General features: G+C 34.5%; 2 protein-coding genes across 3 annotated transcripts in view; one reads left to right on the top strand and one right to left on the bottom strand.

Annotated features, from left to right (window-relative positions):
• The first annotated feature begins 877 nt into the window (after positions 1–877).
• LOC143238010 (protein FAM107B-like) overlaps positions 878–22741 on the top strand; it is a 34302-nt gene continuing 12438 nt past the window's right edge. The window contains exons 1-2 of one of the 2 annotated variants that reach the window (XM_076477879.1): positions 878–1246; positions 20763–20946. In XM_076477879.1, coding sequence (XP_076333994.1) covers positions 20788–20946 — 159 coding nt within the window. In that variant the 5' untranslated portion in view covers positions 878–1246; positions 20763–20787. Of the gene's footprint in view, positions 1247–3217; positions 3251–20762; positions 20947–22741 lie in introns of both variants that reach the window. The other variant, XM_076477880.1, reaches the window with a different exon arrangement.
• LOC143238009 (uncharacterized) lies at positions 13872–20768 on the bottom strand. The gene is made up of 2 exons (XM_076477877.1): positions 20042–20768; positions 13872–15088 (listed from the first exon to the last, which is right to left on the bottom strand). The coding sequence occupies exons 1-2, from the start codon at positions 20053–20055 to the stop codon at positions 14005–14007; spliced, it is 1098 nt and encodes a 365-aa protein (XP_076333992.1). The 5' UTR covers positions 20056–20768; the 3' UTR covers positions 13872–14004.

Below are 22741 nucleotides of genomic sequence, written 5' to 3'. Positions count from 1 at the left end.
AAGGTTAGGTTTTGTGTAAGGACTGAATTCTTAAAGTTGAATAAAGTTCAACAATAAACAAATGGCATACAGTTTACTTGTTTAGCAAAACGTTTATTAAAACAAGTTAAACCTATATACAAATGTTCGTTACATTTTTGGTTACCAACAGTTTTGTCCAGAGCTTTAAATAATTGTCTCCTTTTCATCAAAGTAAAAATGACACTATACATTATTTATAGCTAAACTTACAATGATGCCGTTTATATTCTAACACAGGTCTACAACGTTCCACACAGTACCAGATATTACAATGCAATAATACGCATTTGTGAATGAGAAAACTCAGAAGGTTCTAGCAATATGGCGCAATAATATAAGAATTACCAACTCATAACTATCGAATTACATGACGTGTACTTCATAAACAGTTTCGCAAACAAACCTGCGATGAACTATTGCTTCTAAAAATAACTAAATTTCACAGTCGTGCTATATTAACCTTAACCGCATTAAACTTAAATAGAAACATTCGTGTGTATCTAACATTAATACAAGCTCATGTGTTATGTTGAAGCACATGTTGACACAAGCTCCTGTGTTATAACGAAGTGATTGATGGTACAAGCACCTGTGGATGTATTATAGCGAAACCTTTAACAAGTTTTATAGTACAATAATCCATTGATATGTAAGTGTTAAAAACACAATGAGACTTCTGACATCTGTTTTTATGGTTAATTGTTGTGTTGTAACAATATAAACTCTTTAACATCCCTGTATAACACATGGCTGGGTTGCAACATCTAACATCCCATTATTTGTTGCATTATATCTAGCAACATGAAACTTTGTATACGTGATGTATACTATGTTACAGAGACATTCCCATTGATATGATGTAGTTCTCAGATATAGTGATCAGCACGTTAGACGTTTTCTTCATCATGTCTGGCGAATCTCCGTCGGTGTGAATGACCTGTAGTAAATTAAAGTTTGTTAATGTGAGCTAGAAAAACCGAGCTGCCTCGCGGAAACCGAGGAATAATTGTATCCCCTCGCTGTTCAAACACATTCAGCCACTCAGAGGGTGAACACGCTGGTGCGTGTGCTTGTTCGTTTACTGCAAGCCGTTTAACTTTTTGATATCCTTTGATCGTGCGGTGTCTCAACTTGAGGCAGTAATAACCCAACCGGTCAGGATGTGAATAGTCGTTCTTCGTGGTCTAAATAAATTATTCAGCTGAATCCAAACTTTTCGGCTTTGGTAAGTTATTAATTCTGTTGTATTTGTTTACCTATTTTATTGCGATACTATTTGTTACTGTTAATATTTGTAAAACAGTATAAGGTTTATTGGATTGTTTGTCACAAAGTTACATGATGGGCTATCTGTGTTCTGCCCATTACTGGTATCGAAATCCAGTTCCTACCGTTACAAACCCGGTGACATACCGCTGTGCCACTGGAGGTAACCATTATTTGTGTTTATTTCTTGCTAATTCTATTAACAGTTTTTAAACAGATTCTTCATATGGTATTACTATTTACCCTTAAAAACTATGTCCATTCCTTATGGTATGGTCAGATGGGTTAAGGCACTCGACTAGTAATGTGATGGTCACGGGTTCAAATCCTCGTCGCACTAAACATGCTCGCCACTTCAGTCGTGGGAGCATTATAAAGTGACAGTCAATCCCACTATTCATTGGTAAAAAAGTAGCCCAAGAGTTGGCGGTGGGTGGTGATTATTAGCTGTCTTCCCTTTTGTCTTGCACTGGTAACTTAGGGAAGGCTAGAGCAGATATCCCTCGTGTAGCTTTGCGCGAAATTAAAAAAGAAAACAAACAAACATTCCTTATGGTAGATGTAATTCTGAACATCCTGTTTTGTTGAAACTGAGATGTAAGTTTAATTTTCCTTCCACCAAGTAGCTGCGTTAATTTTGTAAACATGCATACCAGCTTCCCTAATAGCCTTAAAATAAGCACAATAACAATTAAATAAATAAATATTTTAACTGAAGAGCTCTTTTTCTTTCTTTTATGTACACCCAGAGTTATATTCAGAGATAATTATGAATTTTATTGGGTTTATGACTATCAAGTAGGCCCGGCATGGCCAAGCGTGTTAAGGCGTTCGACTCGTAATCCGAGGGTCGCGGGTTCGCATTCCTGTCGCACCAAACATGCTCGCCTTTTCAGCCATGGGGGCGTTATAATGTAACGGTCAATCCCACTATTCGTTGGTAAAAGAGTAGCCCAAGAGTTGGTGGTGGATAATGATGACTAGCTGCCTTCCCTCTAGTCTTACACTGCTAAATTAGGGACGGCCAAATAGCCCTCGTGTAGCTTTGTGCGAAATTCAAAAGAAACAAACAAACAAGACTATCAAGTTAAGAATATGTCACCTCTGTGTAGTTTATTTTATTTATATATATTGATATTTTGTTGTTGTTGTTTTCACTTCTCATAAGAAATACGAATTACTCCATTAACGTAACGAGAAACTAACTAGCAATGCTTAATTTGGCACTATTTTCCCATTCCTGTGAAAGCAACGTGCAAAGTCAAAACAAGTTTTTCAAACAACAATGTACACTCTCCTACTTCGTAATAAATATGTAACTGAAAAATGGAAACATAAAAATTGAAAAGAAATTCTACATGTCTGAGCAAATATATACACGAATAAACTTAAACATTAACACTAGAATTACCAAATATACTGCACAACGCGGGTAAACAGAACAGTCCGCATGTTTCTATTCTACTTGAGATAAAAACGATTTTATTCCAATATAATTAAATTGTTATATGCCCCAGTTCAAAGTATTTCAAAGCTACACATAATTTAGGGGTCTTTATAATTTTATGAATAATAAACCGATTGTTAAATTTCAAATATACGAAATCTTAAATCAGGACTTTCTCGTTATGTTTCACATCCAATTTTCATCTTCTGGCTTTGTGTTTAGTTTTTACGTATGGGCTAACCTTTTTAAGCGAGTTCATGTGGTTTTCTGTTCAATTGTCATCCAAATTAGCTTATTCTTTTAAAATAAAAACATATATATATGTAGCACAGTGGTATTTCTGTGGAATTTCTCCGCTAAAAACAGGATTTCGATACCCGTGGTGGGCCGAGCACAGATAGCCCACTGTGTAGCTTTGTGTTTAATTCCAAATACATGCATATTATTTCCTGTTTCTAACATATAAATCTCATATTTTGATAGAGATTTGCGATGGAAGTTTCCTTCTCCAACAAGGTAAAAAAAATTCTAATTTTGGGTTTTCCTCGAGGAGACACCCAGTTTAGGTGGTCCATTAGCCTATTATAAGTTAAATGCTGTGCATTTCTCGAGAATATATATATATAGGTTGATTCTATTCAGCTTACTTTATGTTAAATGGTATGTGTTTCTGGAGAATAAATATATATACATATATATATATATATAGGTTGATTCTATTGAGCTTATCATATGTTAAGTGGTATATACTTCTGGAGAATATATATAAACACACACACGCTGCTGACCAAAATCTTAAGGCCAATGAACATAAAGAAAAAAATATGCATTTTGCGTTGCCGGACTCAACAACTTATTTGAGTAGAGCTTCGAAAGATAAAAATAAGAAAAGGGAAAATAAAAATAAAAAACTTTTTAGAATTTAATAGGGAAAATGTGAAACACTAAGAAATTAGCCTAAATACTAGCTGGTCAAAAGTTTAAGACCATACTGAAAGGAAGCGTTAATCGGTAAACACGTAACGAAATTTAGTCATTTGTGTTCAAGCATTAGCGTTGTCAACTTCTCCCACTGATATCTCCTGTGTTACATTGGGTAAAAATATAGCAAAGGCTAAAAGGATGACAGAGTTTGAACGTGGCAGAATTATCGAGCTGCAAAAGCAAGGTCTCTCTCAACGTGCCATCGCTGGTGAGATTGGGCGTAGTAAAACTGCTGTTGCAAATGTCTTAAAAGACCCTGAGGGATACGGAACGAGAATTTCAAGTGGTCGGTCCAAGAAATTTTCGCCGGCGTTGAGCAGGAAAATTCGACGGGTTGTCCGGCAAGACACCAGCTGATCATCGAACCGGATTCAGGCCCTTACAGACACAGAATGCAGCTCAAGAACAATAAGACGGCATGTACAAGAAAAAGGCTTTAAAAACTGCAAACGTCTTTATAGGCCACGCCTCCTTTCACACCATGAAACAGATCGGTTAAACTTTGCTGAGAAGCACCAAACATAGGACGAAGAAAAGTGGACAAAGGTTTTGTTCTCTGACGAGAAAAAATTAACCTGGATGGTCCAGATGGCTTCCAACGTTACTGGCACGATAAGGATATCCCCCTGGAAACATTTTCTACACAACACAGTGGAGGAGATTCCATCATGAACCGGGATGTTTTCTCCTTCCTTGGAACAATGGAGCTTCAGGTTATACAGAGGCGTCAAACAGCAGCTGGCCACATTGGCATATTGGAGAGAGCATTCTTATTGACTGAAGTCTCTCTCTTGTGTGGAAATGACTGGATATTTCAGCAGGACAACGCTGCAATCCACAATACCCGCAGGACAAAGGACTTTTGCATGGCGAATAACGTGATTCTTTTGGACCATTCAGCGTGTTCGCCAGAACTGAACCCCACTGAAAATGTTTCGGGGTGGGTGGCAAGGGAAGTCTATAGAAATGGATGTTTAATTCCAAACAGTGCATGATCTTTGTGAATCCATCTTCACCACTTGGAATAACATTCCAGCTGGCCTTCTACAAACGGTTATATCGACCATGCCAAAGCGAATGTTTGAAGTTATTCGCAATGACGGCCGTGCAACTCACTACTGAGACCTCTTGTTGGGCATTTCCTACCCTGTTTAGGACTTTTTTTTGGTATGGTCTTAAACTTTTGACCAGCTAGTATTTAGGCTAATTTCATAGTGTTCATATTTTCCCTATTAAATGCTAAAAATGTCTTTTATTTTTATTTTCCCTTTTCTTATTTTCATTTTTCGAAGCTCTACTCAAATAAGTGGTTGAGTCTAACAATGCAAAATGTATATTTTTCTTTATGTTCATTGGCCTTAAGATTTTGGCCAGCAGTGTATAAAGGTTGATTCAATTGAGCTTACCTTATGTTAAATAGTATATGTTCCTCGAAAAGATACCCAAGATTGGTTGACCAATTGAACCTTCCTTTATTTAAGTGTTACCTGTTACTCGTAAAAGTATCCAATATGGATTGTTTCATCGATCCCTGTCATTTGTTAAATGTTACGTATTTCTTGGAGAAGCGCCCAATATTGGTTAATCCATTAAGTCTAGCTTATACTATTAAGTTGTACCTGTATCTCGTGGAAACACCCAATATTAATTGATTTATTGAGCCTTTTGTTTGGCCATTGAACCTGTCTTATTTATATGCTGATCTTGAGATTTTCCATTAAAATGCTTTACTTGAAAAATAATCTTTATCCAAAAGCGAGCATCTAAAAAAGTACGAATATGGTAATTATGAAACAATAAATAGACACCATGCTTTAAAACTTCACTCTCTTATAATACAACTTATTAGACAAGGTAAATTACTCTTTAAAGTATCCAAACAAAAAATGCAAATAAGAAAATAATTCGAACAGTAAGCATGTCTATCTTCCTACAGTCTTATATGTAAGTCATAACAAACTTTGGATGTCATCTTTTCAGAGGAAAGGTGTTTGTTTATACGAGAGTGCGTTACCCACAAATACAGATGTATATTTTCGTATGCTCATATGTTTCTATGCATTTTTACCAGAATTTTTGTTGATTTTGTTTGTTTGTTTTTAGGAAGTGTTTAATTTATTTTCAACGTAATTTAGATAAGTAATATGTCGCGATCATTATATATATTCTCTACAGCATTTAATAAAATATCAAAATAAAGAAAGAAGGGTTTACAGGCTCTCTTTGGAGGGAGGGAATTTCTTCTAACAGGACTTGTCCCCAAAGAACTACACAACTCAAAGTACAAAAAATGTATTTCTCAGCACCCTATCGTCCCAGATTGCTCACTATTCTCGAATTTGTTGCTGAAGATTATTTATGCTTAATTGTAAAATAATTAGCACCAAAGCTTAATCAAACTGGTTCATTGAACAACGTAATTATACTTTGTATAACTTAAATTATCTGGTAGCGATTTCCACTGTTATTTTAAATCATAACTGCAAATGCTCACTATTGTTCACCTGGTTACAGAGTTCTTGAAAACTGTGAAAATGAGAACAGGACATTAATACCTGGATAATTTGGGGGGAGGGAAGAATTGATATTATTATTTTTCACTTGTTTTACTATTATTTTTAGTACAGAATGTAGGTAAATCATTAGACAAATGCTTTTTACTTTAAAAACTCCGAGCTTTTGCCAAGAAAAAATAACTCACAAAACGCTCCACCTGGTAGAAGCAAAAAAAACGTATTGAATAAAATATCATTAAAACCATTTAGGAAATTCTACGACGAACGACGTACGCGAAGATAAATTTCAGAAATAATTGTATATATAAGAAATTGTGGTTACTACACTTACCTGGAGAGTGATGGGGGGTTTGTAAAACAATTATCCATTTTGATACTTAAATGAAAAATAATTCAATAAGCTATTTAATTTGTTTCAATAGTTTAAGTACCTGAGACAGACCCAATCTCGAAATAATTATGTGATTGAAACAAAAATCAGTTATATCTTAAAATGTAAGTATGTGAATTACTGTGTAATGTTTAATATTACGTTCCAAACGGTCGATACACATGTAATGACTGTATAAAGTAATGGCATAAGTATATAACATTTTTCTAAATTATTAGTGTGAAAATCGGTAACAGGGGTATTCGTTTTGTAATAATCTGTAAACATTAGCATTAAAGTAAATAATGTGGATTACTTAATCAGTTTTCTTATATTACCCCTCAAAGTTTTCTGAGCTAACCTCTTAATCAATCTATCTCGATGTTTATTGAACACTAACTAACTATCAAGGTTTTATTACTTATTATGTATTCATATCAGTAACGAGAGTTTACAAATAGTCAAATCACTACAGATTAACCCCAAATACATTTCAAATAAGTTTGGTCAAAGTGGTGAAGGACAAGTCTAAACTTATAACTGATGCTCAATGTACACAAAAACAGTTGATTGCTTTGTGCAAAGGTCTTGCATGATCTGATGATCAGGGTGCTCGACCCGTGACCTGCAGGTTGTGGGTGTGAACTCCACCACATAACTTGCTCGTCTTTAAACCGTGAAGCGTCATAATAAGACTGTCAATTCTACTATTTGTTGGTAAACGTAGTCCAAGAGTTGGCGGTGAGTGACGTTTAGGAGAGATAGACGAGAGGGAAGGCAGCTAGTCAACAGCTAGCACACATAGCTCTCGAGTAGCTTTACACGAAATTCATCAAAACAAAACAATTCTTAATGCAAAGTTATAAAATGTGCTATCTGTACCCTATCCACTGCAGGGAACTGAACCCCGGGTTTTTAGCGTTTAAAATACGTAATCTTACCATTGACTCACTGTAGCATAACAAATAACTACTTACAATACTGTTTTGTAGTAGATAAACACAGAATTAAATACATTTCCAACGACGCGTGAAATCAAAAAGCAAAAATTACAAGCAAATTTTGAACAAATATCGTCGTTTTATTATATAAAAAGGTTTTTAATGTTTCTTTTATTATTATTATTATATAATGCCGTATTTACGCAAAAGATAAATGAATGTGTTTTTTAAAAAATCAGTGCATTTTTGGGCACAATTTATTTTAGAACAGAAATCGTTATTTACAAAGGAATATATATATGTGTGTGTATGAAAGCGTGTTCAAACCCATCCTACACTGAGTATTGTAAAAAACGATTAACTTTATTAAAATGGCCCTCCAGTGGCACAGCTGATCGTTTGCAGACTTGGAACGCTTAAATGTGTGATTCGATATTCGTGGTGGGCAGAGCACAGATAGCCCATTGTCCAGCTTTGTGCTTAACTGCAAATAAACAAACAATAATTAAAATGTCATCTAACGTTTTGTATATTTATGGAAAGCGATAAATATACGATTTATCAGTCCACACTCGTTCAAAAACGTCTATCCAGAGAATATAGAACAATACTAAAGACAGTACATCAAAATGCACATTATAACCAAAAGCATGGACTTGGAGAAAAATAAATAAACTGTGCTGTTAAATTACAACAAATCTATATGTAAAAATAGACTAGAATTAGAGCCTCACAAACACAACGTAACCTGTTAACTTTTGAAAATTTAAAAAAAATAATTACAAAACGTACATTGCTATTAACATTGAAAGTTCCTACTTCTAGTTATTATCCGCTAAATATAGACTTTATTCGCTTGACAGTGAAGTCTTTATATTGATATTGGAAAGATATTTAGATTATAAATCTTTAAGAAACCTTACAGTCCAATGAGTTTAACACAGTTTATAAGTTGCACAAAGCATGTGATTTTATTACTTAAAATATTCTTTTTAAAAATAATACAAACAAAGTGAAGCATAGATCTCTGCTAATTTACTTCGACACGTCTTGCTCTGATGAGAAGGCATTTTTATTATCGTATTTTCTCGTCACTACTTATGACGTGCACTTCATATAGAAAATACTTATGACTCTGTCGTTAGTTTCGAAATATATGTCACAATTATACGCAACACTGAAAGAAGCTAGGTAGCTAGCTGTCTTTGAAGTACATCACTTTTATAAGGTAAACAAACAGACACACAAGACAGATTACATAATTCTTTGTATGTGACATAGTTACACATTATAGAAATAAATAACATTTGAGATAAAACACCTTATAATAATAGCTATGAAAAATACTGATTTAAAAAGTCCCTCACTAAAACGTATGTAAGTTGTATGTTGTACTTTTTGTAAAATGCTTTGGCATGGCCAGATGGGTAGGGTGCTCGACTTGTAATCCGAGGGTCACGAGTTCGAATCCCCGTCCCACCAAACATGTTCGCTCTTTCAGGCGTGGGGGTGTTATAATGTGACGGTCAATCCCACTATTCGTTGGTAAAAGAGTAGCCCAAAAGTTGGTAGTGAGTGGTGATGACTAGCTGTCTTTTCTCTAGTCTTACACTGCTAAATTAAGGACGGCTAGCGCAGATAGCCTTCGTATAGCTTTGCACGAAATTCAAAAAACAAACAAACACTTCTGAGAATAAGTCATCAGTGAGAAAGCTGAAGTAGAGTTGTATTGGTATATTTTTTACTGCTGTAAAGTGGAAAAGTTGCAAGTTTTCTATGTAGGTTTTGGTTTCTTTATTCGTTTTAGCGCAAAGCTACACAATAGGCTATCTGCGCTGTGTCCGAGTTTTTCGGTACAGAGCATAACAAATTATTCTCTCCGCACAAAAATTTTAAGTGAACAAAATCTGAGTCAATCTTAGCTCTGCAATGACTTTTGGCATGTTGTTATTTTGCAGTTAAGCACAAAGCCACCACAGGTATTGAAACTCGAATTCTAGCGTTGTAAGTCGACAGACATACCGCTGTGGTACTAAGTTTGGTTTATTTGAATTTCGCGCAAAGCTACACGAGGGTTATCTGCGCCAGCCGTCCCTAATTTAGTAACGTAAGACTAAAAGGAAGAAAGCTAGACATTACCACCCACCACCAACTCTTGGGCATCTCTTTTACCAATGAATAGTGGTATTGACCGTCACATTATAACGCCACCACGGCTGAAAGGGCGAGTATGTTTGGTGTGACCGGGGATTCGACCTCGGTGACCCTCAGATTACGAGTCGAATGCCTTAGCCACTTAGTCATACCGTCCTGTACTACTAAGTAAATATGGTTGATTATGTCAACCATTAGTAATTTATATGCTGCGACTACCTTTTAATTATCAAAATACTCTTAAGTTGCAAAGTGATCACACACTTTACATACTGTTTGCGTTATTTACTTCGTTCTATCCTCGATGGACTTAGCAGATGTGGCTTTGCTGTAAAAACACACACACATACTTCGTTTTTTGATAAAAAACTGAAAAAAAAGTAACAAATATAATATTTCAGTTTCACAGACGGTTAATCGTTTACACACACACATATATATATTATGCAAATCAAATGTTAATAAACAGCCTCAAGGGAAATAGTTAATACAGACATTCAAACAAATATTTCATGTAGAACTTTTGATCACGTGTACGTATTACTGCTGAAAAAATTGCCATCACATGACTCAACTAGTGCGTACTGCTGAAATATGTAATAATAGAAAATTATAGTACATTGTGACGATTGTGATGTACTTAAATGGGCTCGAAAGTTAACAGTGAGTCTGTTTTTTAGCTTTTTTGTTTCTTTTTTTCATCTTTGGAGTGATGTGTCCAAAATAATGGATTTAGGAACGACCGTTCCATTAGCTATAAACTAAGTTTTTGTGTCAGACGTTTGAAAATTTGGGATTAATTTAATCAATTAAAATAAAAAGTCATAGATACTTTAAAATACATTTAAGTTCTCGTTCAACATTCGTCACTGGGAACTTTTAATAACGTCACTTTTCAGAGCATAGTTACTGTTACAGCACTGACAAACAACATGTACATATTCTAAAACAACGGTTGTCTAACAGATTTAACAACAAGTTATTGGTAAAACCTAGCAATGCATGGTTTAATACGGACAAACAGTTGTAATGAAGAGTTACGAGAAGAACCTGTTTTAACAGATGATGAGAATGAGAAAGAAAGGTTTCTTCGTAGACATTTCGCTATGCCACAGGAGTCCGCTTAATGTGAGTATTCAGATAACAACTGTGATATTGAATGACTTATTTTCTTGCACAAAAAAGTAAGTACACCACCAGTGTTAGATCTTCTTATATAAATATTATATACAAAGATGGAAAGAGTAAATGCAAAACTGAAGCCAAAACTATCATCTGATACTCACAAAAACAACTAGAAAGCACGCACGTCAACCATTAGAAATACTGTTAATAGTTAGTGGTAGCAGTGGTCCTGTATAATGTGTTTAAAAGGTATTATGTTTTTGTTTCTTCAAATATCATCAAATTAATTCAATTACTTTAAATTTAGTAAATTATACGTTTTGGAAAATTAATATTTATTTATCGTTGAATTTGTTTTCTAGAGTGATAAACTAATTTTTATTTCAATCAGTCGAGTATCTGTATTCCAACGGAAACAGGTAACAATTTCATGTTAATTCTTCGGTTATTGATCCTTGTTTTCATGAACCCTAAGTTCGGCAGAGGGCGCTTCACCCCTTAGCGGTAACTCTGAACTCTTATGGTTTCTATTTGTGGCAAGTGAGCTGTGGAAGCGTGTCAGAGTTTCTGGTAGTAAAATCACGTACATGCCCATCTAGTGGAACACGGAGCATTTCCGAGTAAATTTTTTTCAACTGCACAATTATATTTTAACTTTAATTTTTTGATACATGGCGCCTTATTGTACCTCATATATACAGGGTTTATAATAAATGATCACAAAAATTAAGAATGTTCTACTTAATACCTTTATTTATCAACACTTGAATAGGTGAATTTTCAATTGTGCAAATATTTTCAAAAGTGTACAATTTGTGATCAACTGCACACTAGGAAACCCCCTGGTGGAACACATTTTCTATGTATCGTACTCCAACACCACTGTTGATAATTTACAAAGAAATCATTAGTGTACAATAGGTTTTACTTTTACAACTATTTGTGGAACAACGATATTTTGTGAGAACGTCAGTGTACCATGAATATTCTGGCTCTTCCTTTAGACGATGTTAGGTGTATTTACATCAATATTTCAGCAATCCACGTTATTTTTGCTATAAAACGAAATATCCATATGCATATATATGTGTGTGTGTCTGAACGAAAAACCTCACACAAATTACAAACAATTATAGAGGAATTACATAATAGCGCTGTGTCATATAGACAAAAATAGTGTATAATTACAAAACTGCAAGATAATGTTTATATAGCTACTGTATTCATGATTTATAAGTATCTATTCATCTATTATAACGTTCAAATGTATGAACACGTATGTGTGTGATGATCGAAATAATGAATTGTATAACAACATTCTTTGAGAAGAACTATACAAATGTTCCCTTATAAAAAGTAGCCTTATATAATTAGCAGATGTAAGCATGCGATACGCAGTGAAAAGTTCATAAAAGTTTTGTAATATGCTACTTGTACTATATGAAGATTAAAAGTACACAAAAATAAAGCGATTAGTCTCCACTGAACCTGATTACTTAAATAATATTGATATTCTATTTTAGTTTTTTAAATCAAAAAGCACTAAGTAACATGTAACTTAAACATCTTATTTAATATGTATTTATCTTGAATGTACGTATAAACAATGTGCAAAAAAAAAGGAAATCTTCAAATAATTTATGAGCTTTTAAAACTAAATGCAGTTATATAATTAATGTTTTACCAGTTATGAATATAAGTAGTGTTTCTGCATTTTCCAAAATATCCAAGTAATGACTGAACATACGTGGACTGCATGTCTGCCCCAAGCAATAAAAGAGGAAACTATACAAATCTCATCAGTACCCCTAGCGTCCACTCACACTTACTAATCTATATTTAAAGACCATTGAAGCGAGGTAATCTATACATTTTAACACTTCAGCTGTAACATAATAAATTAACTATGAATAAGATTAAACATTGAAAAGGTGCCGAGAAGAAGTTACAAGTTTTCCAAACTCAAATTTACAAGAGAAAATTGTCTTTGAAACATAATTGTCTGTGACTGACCGGTAGGGTACATAACATCCAACGTGTTAAAACATAAACAACTTCTTAACACGTCTCAAATCATTCCCAGTTGATCAAACCATACTTGACAAGTTCAAATGCAAAAGCCTAGGAAGGATTAGAGAACAAACAAACACACTTCTCTCAAATTATAGTAGGATATTTTATGTCAGTGTATTTTTGGCTCTTTTCAACTTTAATCGTGGAAACTTAATTTTATTAAATAATTTGAATATATATAAGAAACATTTTACTATAATATCATGTGTTTAAAAACCTCTATTACAGATCACTTTAGTTTTTATTTTTTTAAGAAACTGACAACGGTTTAAAGCCAAGTTGATTCAACAACAACAAAAACATTTATGAGAATCAAGCACGAACCCTATTGGTGCTTTTAATAGCTCACGTGAGCCCGTCTTGTTTTTAAACAGCTTTACTTATGACAGTAATGAATACATATTTTTTAGTTGTGTAGCTTGTATCATATTTATTTATCTCGTTTTTACGTGCTTTACCTCATTTTTTGTTTGTGTACGACAAAACAGGTTTTTCATTCTTGCATTTTCAGCCACTTGGTTGGACAATAGTAAGTATACGGAACATGCGTTAAAATCAGGTATTAGATTCCCGCGATGAACACAACATATAACCCAACGTCGCTTTGCTCTAAAACAAATAATTACCTCTTTTTGTCATTGTAATAAATACACTCAGCTGAACTTTTACTTTCAGTCATACATAAAACGTATTTTACTTTGATGTTGTCTTCTACCCCACTCAATCAATAATACAAGTAGTTTAAAAAACTGCCGGCTGGGAATATTTAGTGATTAAAAGATTTGTGAGTCAAGAATGAAAGCACTCGTACTATCTTTTAGCATTTTTCAATTCCTGAAGAAATTATTCAAATCCTTTGAGATACTTAGGAAAAATAGTGCCAAATCTAAAATAAAATACAGGGTGTCCCAAAATAACGTTTACACTCTTTTGATCATTATAACTTGCCTTGTTTATTGATTTTAACAATGAAACAAGATACATATGATAGCCAAGGGATTTATTTAAAGATTTAAAACTGAAATCAAGAGAAAAAATAACAAATAAAATTCTTCCCAAGGAAAACTCTCCTTGGTTGAAATTGTAAAATGTCACAATTTGCTTGCTTCACTTCAGGTGTTCAAACTGAAATCCGTTCTGCTCCAGACACATCTCATAACGGGAAGAAATGGAAGTGCACACATCAAACACCATCTCATCTGGTATTAAAACAAATTGTTCTTCAATTGCAACTCTCAATTCGTCAATTGTTGCCCTTTTTGTGCTGTAAACTTTGTCTTTCATAAACCCCCACAAAAAGAAATCCATGGGTGTCAAATCTGGTGATCTAGCAGGAAATTCTACACTTCCTCTTCGTCCAATCCATCTGTCTGGCATAGATGCATCCAGATAAGCTCTCACGTCGCGATGGAAGTGGGGAGGAGCGTCATCCTGCTGGAAGAAACACTCTTCTTCTCCAAATTGTTCTTGGATGCGTGGCATGGCAAACTCTTGTAGCATGTTGAGATAATTCAATCCTGTTACGGTGTCATGGAAAAAGAATGGTCCGATGAGTCCCCTAGCGGACAGACCACACCATACAGTCACTCCAGGCAAATTCAAGTGATGTTCCTCTGTAACATGTGGATTTTTTGTTGCCCAGTAAGTGCAGTTGTGTCGATTTATTGAGCAATTCAGCTTAAACGTTGCTTCGTCACTCCAAACAATTTTGAGTGGAAATTCATCATCGCCTGCACATCTAGCAAGATACCATTCACAGAACTCAACCCTTCGATCAGGGTCATCTTCATTCAGAGCGTGAACAAGCGATGGGATGAAACTTTTGAATTGAGAACGCTTCAAAATGCGATGAACGCTGGATTTAGGGACACCTGTTTCACGAGACAGTTGGCGCACTGATTTTCTTGGAGAATTCAGAACAGTATCAATGACCTCTTGCTCTCTTGTTGGGCTTGTTGATGATCTTTTTCGACCGGAGTGACCCTTTCTCATATGGTGGATAGTTCCGTGTTCATCAAACTTGGCGATGATGCGTGAAATGCTGGGGCGAGATGGCGCATCCATATGGAACTTTCTAGTAAAACGTCTTTGCACTTCAGCTTTGTTTTCGACTTTCCAAAAGGTTTTGAGAATGAATAATTTGTGCTCGATTGTAAGCTGATTATCCGCCATCCTTGGACACAAGTCAAATCTGAAACAAAAGAAACGGTTTATTAGCTATACACAGTCAAAGAGTGTAAACGTTATTTTGGGACACCCTGTAGTTTTGACTCTATGCGATGAAGTAGGAAAGGTTTTAGGATCCGGAAAACCTATGTGAATTTATCTCTTGGAATAACACAAAATTAGTATATGTTTAATTCAGAGTCGATTTTCCTTCGTCTGGTAATAACGTTTTGTATTTACGTTACACTCGCATATACATATTTCCGAGCAGGTTTTCTCGATAGTGCGTAGAATTGTTAATTAAAGATATACATATATATATCAACTGATAATGCATACAGATCTTTAGCAGTACTTACAAATAACATGTAGTTACGATTCATTTTATTACCACTGTCAGTTTTTTTTTAATGCAGTACTGAGGCTATTGAATAATGTGGTATATTTAGCTCTGTGCACTTCTGGTGAACTGAGCAACTTAATAACAAACACTCTTTTGAATTTCTGTACTGTCTGGGTTGTTGGCAAGATCTACGTAGTTTCGTTTTCTTTTATATCATGCGAACTAACTTGAACTTAGCAATCGTTACAAATTGTTCTATAAATCAACATTATGTATAAAACAAACGTCCAACAGTTTTCGTGTAGTGATGATACTCCATTATCTTGTAAAATTACCAAATATATAAAACAATTGGGAATTGAACCTTTAACCAGAGAGAATGTTGTAGGTAGCAGCATCTATTGATAATGACCGCCGTTTAAGGGTTAGAAACCTACAAATAGAGATCGTAAAAAAGTAAATAAGCAAGGTTGGACATCCTGCAGACATTCGTGATAACAATAAACCCACCTGAAGTAAAAATGTATCTCAAGATGGCTGGTAGGGGCATTAAAACTTTTAGTAAAATAAAGAAAAACATGTCCCTAAGACATGTACCTGGCAACGGTCAGTTCCAAACTCTCTCTTTGTTAATCTGAAAATGATCTAAGAAGGTCAAAACGTTGTTTTCTACTTTATTTTAATAAAAGTTTTAATACCCATACCAGCCGTCTTGAGATACATTTTTTTTGCAGACATTACTTGCTTAAACTATAAACCTTTACTTTAGCTTCGTGTTACCTAGAACTACGATTGTTGTCGTCAAAATAGGGACTTGTAGTTTGAACAAATAATGTCTATAGTATTTTCAGTTTTGTTAATATACTTTTTTACGACCCCAAGTTGCAGGTTTTTGAATTCTCAAGTTTTTATTTATCTTGTTTGCTGGGTCTTTTTTGATCAACTATCGGCATACGATTAGTTGATTGTTTATTGTTTTGTTTTTTTACTATCGCGCAAAGATACACGAGGGCTATCTGCACTAACCGTCCTTAATTTAGTAGTGTAAGACAAATAGGAAGGCGGCTAGTCATCACCACCTACTGCCAACTCTTGTCTACCCTTTTACCAACGAATAGTGGGATTGATCGTAGCATTATAACACCTCCATGACTGAAAGGACGAGTGTGTTTGATGCGACGGGGATTGGAACCCGTGTTTTCAGATTATGAGTCGAGCGCCCTAACCACCTGGCCATGCCGGGCCGGAATTACTTGATATGGTAATTAACTTTATACATTGTGATGATCATAAACATAACTAGTAACTATTTGATACTGTTCATGTTGATTTACTGTAGCTATTAACTACTTGATCGTATTGGTTAGATATATAAAATGTTAAGATGTAGTTTAAGACTGTCATGGAGATTTGTTTAAGAACATAATAAGCATTTATACTTTCCATGTAAATTAATTATCTGTAACAAAATGCATAGCATTGGGTAAATACACGCATAAACTAAGATACAACCCTCAATAATTGCTTATAAATTATAAAATTGTAATGAAGTTACTATTATATATTTATTTTAATATCGATATTTGTTTCAGTTGAATCTCTATAGTTAGGAATGTCTGCAGTTAATACTATTAAATGTGTATTGCAAAAAAAAAGATTTTTTTATGGAATTTTATGGAGTTCTTTGCTATCCCCATTATGAACCACTGTTGTGCTTCATGAAAACGTATGCAAGACACTTTTTCACAAAGTATCAAATATGCTTAATTTCTTTGCATTTTTAACCAAATTTATTTAGTTTTATTTAAATTTTTACTCGACTGCCAACACAGAAAATATAAAATTATGACCCATGTGATCAAATTATTTGCTTCCAGTCATCCGTTGTTTCTACTATATTTCTTTAAATTCAGCTTTATTTGAAATCTTAAATTTTCATCCAGTTACCTCAATTTAGTTACTAGCGAATCATATATATATTAAATGTTTTGCGAGTAAAAGGAATAGCGTGCGTCTCGCTGTTTTTAGAGAATGGCATCACCTGAATATCACGTAACGAACCGTGCTCGTTTGAATAGTATCTTTAATTAAGTATCATTTATAGTATCATTTATAAATGATATATAAAGGTATAGGAAAACATTATATCTACAAGATATACAGATTGGCTGCATATGCAATGAGTGTGGTTTATGCCTTTTCCTAATATAACTATAGTCTATCGTTTAGATGTAGCTCCCCAATTGCACAGTAGCGTGTCTGCGGGCTTATAATGCTAGAAATCGGGTTTTGAATAATTCTGCTATGGGCAACAGATAACTGACTTACTTATGGGCTGGAGCCGGTAACCTCCTTAAGGGGTTTTGAAAACCCGAAAAAATATTTAAATTTAACACTTTAAAAACTCAAGAAACCAAGTTTGAAGATAAATTTGTCTTATGGTAGGTGTCGTTCTAGAGAAATATCTTAAGACGAAACATCTTTTTCTAAATATTACTTGTTATTATCGCGTGTTTTAGAAACGATTGTTTATTTTTAAGCACAAAGCAACACAATTCGTTATCTGTGTTATCTCAACGTGGGTATCAAACCCCTGTTTAGCGTTATAAGCCTTCAAACTTACCACTGAGCTACTGGGGGGGGGGGCTTTAGACATTAGAAATGCGTGTAAAATGTGAGTAAATATACAAAATCAACCCTTAAAAAACATGTAATTCAGTTTTCAGCATGTCTGTTATGGCCATTGAACGTCATGTAGTGTGTTTGTAATGCCATTCATTGGCAGTTGGCTTTCTTAATCATCTTAGTGATACAATATAAATAACACTAAACACCTGATAATTAATTCATCATGTAGAGTTTCTTTAGAGTACCAAAAACTACAATGACCAAAGAATTTAGCTAACTTTGGCCTGATCCTGAAATGTCAATGGTGTTGAACTGTAGTTTTTTTCTATGGTTAACATTTTGTGAGATTTTATTACTTCTTTATGGTTATTTCTTAGAATGGATATCTCTGTGAAATTAGGAAAAGTAAAGTCTTTTAAGCTGGTCCGAGAGTAAATATTCAGTTATTTAAACAACGTATAAATATTTTTTTCTAGGGTAGAGAACGCCACCGGCTTTCTCACAAGATTCTAACCTCCTGAATGCCTTTTTTCATTAACTACCTCTCTCTTTCACTGGGCTTATTAAAATTTGATTTCAGTCATTTTAGAGTTACTAGAATATATAACTAACACAACAGAATGTACAGTTTTTGTCATGATGTGTAACAGATTAAAGAAAGATTTAAAAACAAGCATAGTACGAGCCACACCAGTTTTAATTTCCACAAGCACAAAACCAGTTCTGAAAGTGAGGGGTTCTTTCGGGTCTTACGTGCAACTCGTTCACTTTTATCTTTAATTTTCAGGGACGAGCAAAAAATGTTCTAAATATGTAATGGTATCTTTATTATCCATACAAGTAAACATCTCTAGTGCATTTCCTCTGAAATATTATTTCCACATGCGTGCACAGTGGTACACAAGTAATTATATAATGACAGGTCATCATCAAAGAAAGAAGAAAAATAAATAAATGCTAATATAGGCAAGCGTCCACACACCCCCGAGGCCCGGCATGGCCAGGTGGTTAAGGCGATGGACTCGTAATCCGAGGGTCGCGGGATCAAATCCCAGTCACACCAAACATACTTCCCATTTCAGCCGTGGTGAAGTTATACAGTAACGATCAATCCCACTATTCGTTGGTAAAAGAGTAGCCCAAGAGTTGGCGGTGGGTGATGGTGAGTAGCTTTCTTCCCTTTAGTCTTACACTACTAAATTAGGGACGGCTAGCGCAGATAGCCCTCGTGTAACTTTGCGCGAAATTTAAAAACAAAAAAACACCCCCAAACTCCTACTCCTTCCGGCTACGGGCTTCAGACTATTTTCATAAAAGTGCTCCATCAACTGAGTAAACACCATCATATTCCGTCACATGCAACAGATAATAACATTTACAGAAGTTTATGTTGTTAATCACCTGTAAGCCTTTACGAACACTGATAATTTTGCAGAGATTATCACAGAATATCATATTTAAAAGCCATGTTATCACGTGTCTAAAATAGAATACAACCAATACATTACAAATATTTTAAAAGAGTTGTCTGCATTGGAAAAAACAATTACAATTATGTTATAACGACAGTTGGTATCGATAAGGTATTATGGTTGTAAATCAATTTTATAGCATTAGATATACATAAAAGTCCATTGTACAATTATTGATACGGTTAAGTACCATACTAGGGATGTAAGTTTCAGAAGAGATTCTATGTTATGTATTTAAGTTAAAAACCCAGTAACTGTACAAAATCTTGATAAAAATTATGAAGCGAACAGAACTAATGAAAAATTGAAATGGTTGTGAAGTTATTTGTAACACTGAATTGTAAACCACAACAACTGAAAGTTATATCACCACTTTGGCTAGACTCAACATATTAAAAAAAATGTAGTAATTAGGCAACAGTTTATCCTAAGGAGAGTAAAAAAATGTAATAAAACATTTATCTAGGTCAGGGTTGAAACTTTCAAAAGTATAAATGGCTTAATATACTGCTTCCAGCAACTACAGCTCACAAACCCGTTTGACTTCATCTGTCTGGTTAAGCTTGTGACAAATTCATACGTGGCACATGGAATGTAAACCGGTTTTTATCTGTAGCTCAGCGCAACGCTTGGAAACGTAGTAAGTGCCGGACATCGATGATACACGAATCAGTCGGTCAACACGAACACGTGTGAATTGTTTCAGTGATGTGCGAAAGAACGTCACGACTATGCTAGTAGCGTTAGATGAATACCTTTTGTATTATAACCAGTCTGAACGTATAGTCTTTTTCCCAGTTGAAAGTAAACCATCGAAAACGGAATTTGTCATATCGTACAAGCCAGGTAAAAGTGTCCCGAGCTTGTCCTGGCAGGTTCTTCACTCCTTCGACACATTTGAGATAATGCATTGTGAACGGCGAAATTGTCTCATCTTTCATCTATTGAAATAACATTGCTTATACCTCAAATGAATTACTTTGTGGGATATTACGATGTTGATTCAGTCATGAAGTATACAATTAAAAGTTTGATAACTTGCAAATAATTGAAAACTCTGTGTAGAGGTAGTAGTTCAACTGAATTGGCCATAACGTTTTGCAGATTTATAACATTATACTTTGTAATTTAGTAGAAGCCAACAGCGATTTGTGACAAACATATTACATGTTAGTCACAAATCTTTAGAACATAGAAGTAACGAAAACATAATTTTCAAAACATATCCCTTCCATTTGACAAACGTATTCTGGCAGTTCGCAGTCAGTGGTTGATTACACGATGGGTAACGCTCACACTGCTAGTTCGAGCGGTCACGGCTTCTCCCCTGAAGCTTTCAAGTCCCTCGACGAAAGCATTGAAGCTTGGGAGGCACGAGGACGTTTGCCACGTGTTCAACCAATTCGAAGAACTCGGAGTCAGTTTGTAAAGAAGACAAAGGTAATTTGCGTCATAAGAGACGACCGTCGTATTAAATGATCTTTACTATTTATTAAATATATATATTTATTGCAGTTGATATCTTATCAAATGTAGTTATTGAAACATTTTATTTTATTGAGAGTATCATATGTATATATATATAGAAAGAGTTCACAAAATTATGACCACAGAAATTTTAATGTCGAAAAATCGAAGCATTACTCATAAATGAACAAAATTAAATTGAAGTAATTATAACAACACTACTGTACGATGTAAAACGTTGTGTATTATGATTTACTGTAAATATACACTAAATGTAAAGTGATTGTCGCAAGCACGTTATGGTCACGTTTTGAAAATAGTTATTCTAATTTTTGTATGGGAGCCTAATCCGCGTGGAAGCCTTTCAGGGCCGTTTAATAATCTATGAAAAGAGTGTGAATATGCCAATGAAATAACTTCAACCATTATATTTTGACTTGTGAAAGAGTTAATTTTTTTCATTTTTTTGGTGACCTCATTACTTATACAATATATTATAACTCACCAACAATATATTATAACTCACCACAGCGTTAATTCAAAATTCGAAATAGCAGGAAATAAATTTATTTTAGTTTCATTTTCAAGCTTATTTTTTTTCGAAAAATTCGAAGTTCCAATAGATTAAAACAATGATAATTCATTATCATTTTAGAAGCGCCAGAAACCAGGTTTCGATACCCACGGTGAGCACGGGACAAACAACCCATTGGGTAGCTTGATGGAAAACTACTACTTAAAAATTTATGTTTGGGAAAAAATGAAATATCACATGAATCATCGAAACTATTTTAATAAAAGTTTGGATAAGAATAACTACTGGCTTAAACAAGATATATTTACAGATGAGTTGCGTTGTAACCAAGTGTATTTGTGGGGAATGGGGTTAGTGAGCAAACGTCTTAACTATTTGTATTGCAAAGAAACGCAAACTTAACTTTCGAATGATTCGTCTCTTTGGCTACATCTATGAAGTAAATTACAAGTGTGTATTTCAATCTATTAAAATGAACAAATATCGCGCTTTTCCTGGCTATTAAAAATGCGCATTTTCTGCCGGATCTGGGATTTGATATCTGTTTGGGATTTTATTTTAAGCTATAAGCAGTAATGAATTTTAAAATGGCTTCAGTTTCATTGCAAACTGATATTTGATTGGCGTAGTTAAACGCATTACTCCTCTCCTGTCCTCCGCTGATACAGTGGAAAGTCAACGCTAAAATCAGGGGTTCTATTCCCCTCGGTGGAATTGACCGTTACATTTTAACGCCCCCACGGCTGAAAGGGCGAACATGTTTGGCGCGAAGGGAATTCGAACCCGCGACCCTCAGATTATGATACGAGTGCCTTAACCACCTAGCCATGCCGGGCCTTCTGTATAAGGAAACGAGGAGTTTTTATACTATGCGTGTAAATATCTCATTTAGCTGTCTGAATTAAGCAGTAAATATTAGTTAAAATGTAGTTTCGAGTGGTAAATTGTATTTTGAAATCTAAAGACTAATTTTATTTAAAGAGATTTAAACTAAATATATATACGTATACACACATGTAATGGGTAACATTTACTTACTCATGAACATTGGAGTACAAACCTTTGCATGATATATCATACAGCAAAAGGCCTACTTAAGAAAACTTGTACCAAAGTGTGTCAGATACACGTGTTAGAAGAGTAGAAAGGTTATATTTGTGAGAACTTCAGCTCACCTGGGTCACGATTAGTTAAGAATCTGCTCATGATAGAGCCTAGTCGTTTTTGTTGCAC

Source organism: Tachypleus tridentatus, chromosome 13, assembly GCF_004210375.1.
Source record: "Tachypleus tridentatus isolate NWPU-2018 chromosome 13, ASM421037v1, whole genome shotgun sequence".
NCBI lineage: Eukaryota > Metazoa > Arthropoda > Merostomata > Xiphosura > Limulidae > Tachypleus > Tachypleus tridentatus.
Note: the sequence above shows the minus strand (reverse complement) of the source record. Positions and strands in the feature narration are given on the sequence as shown.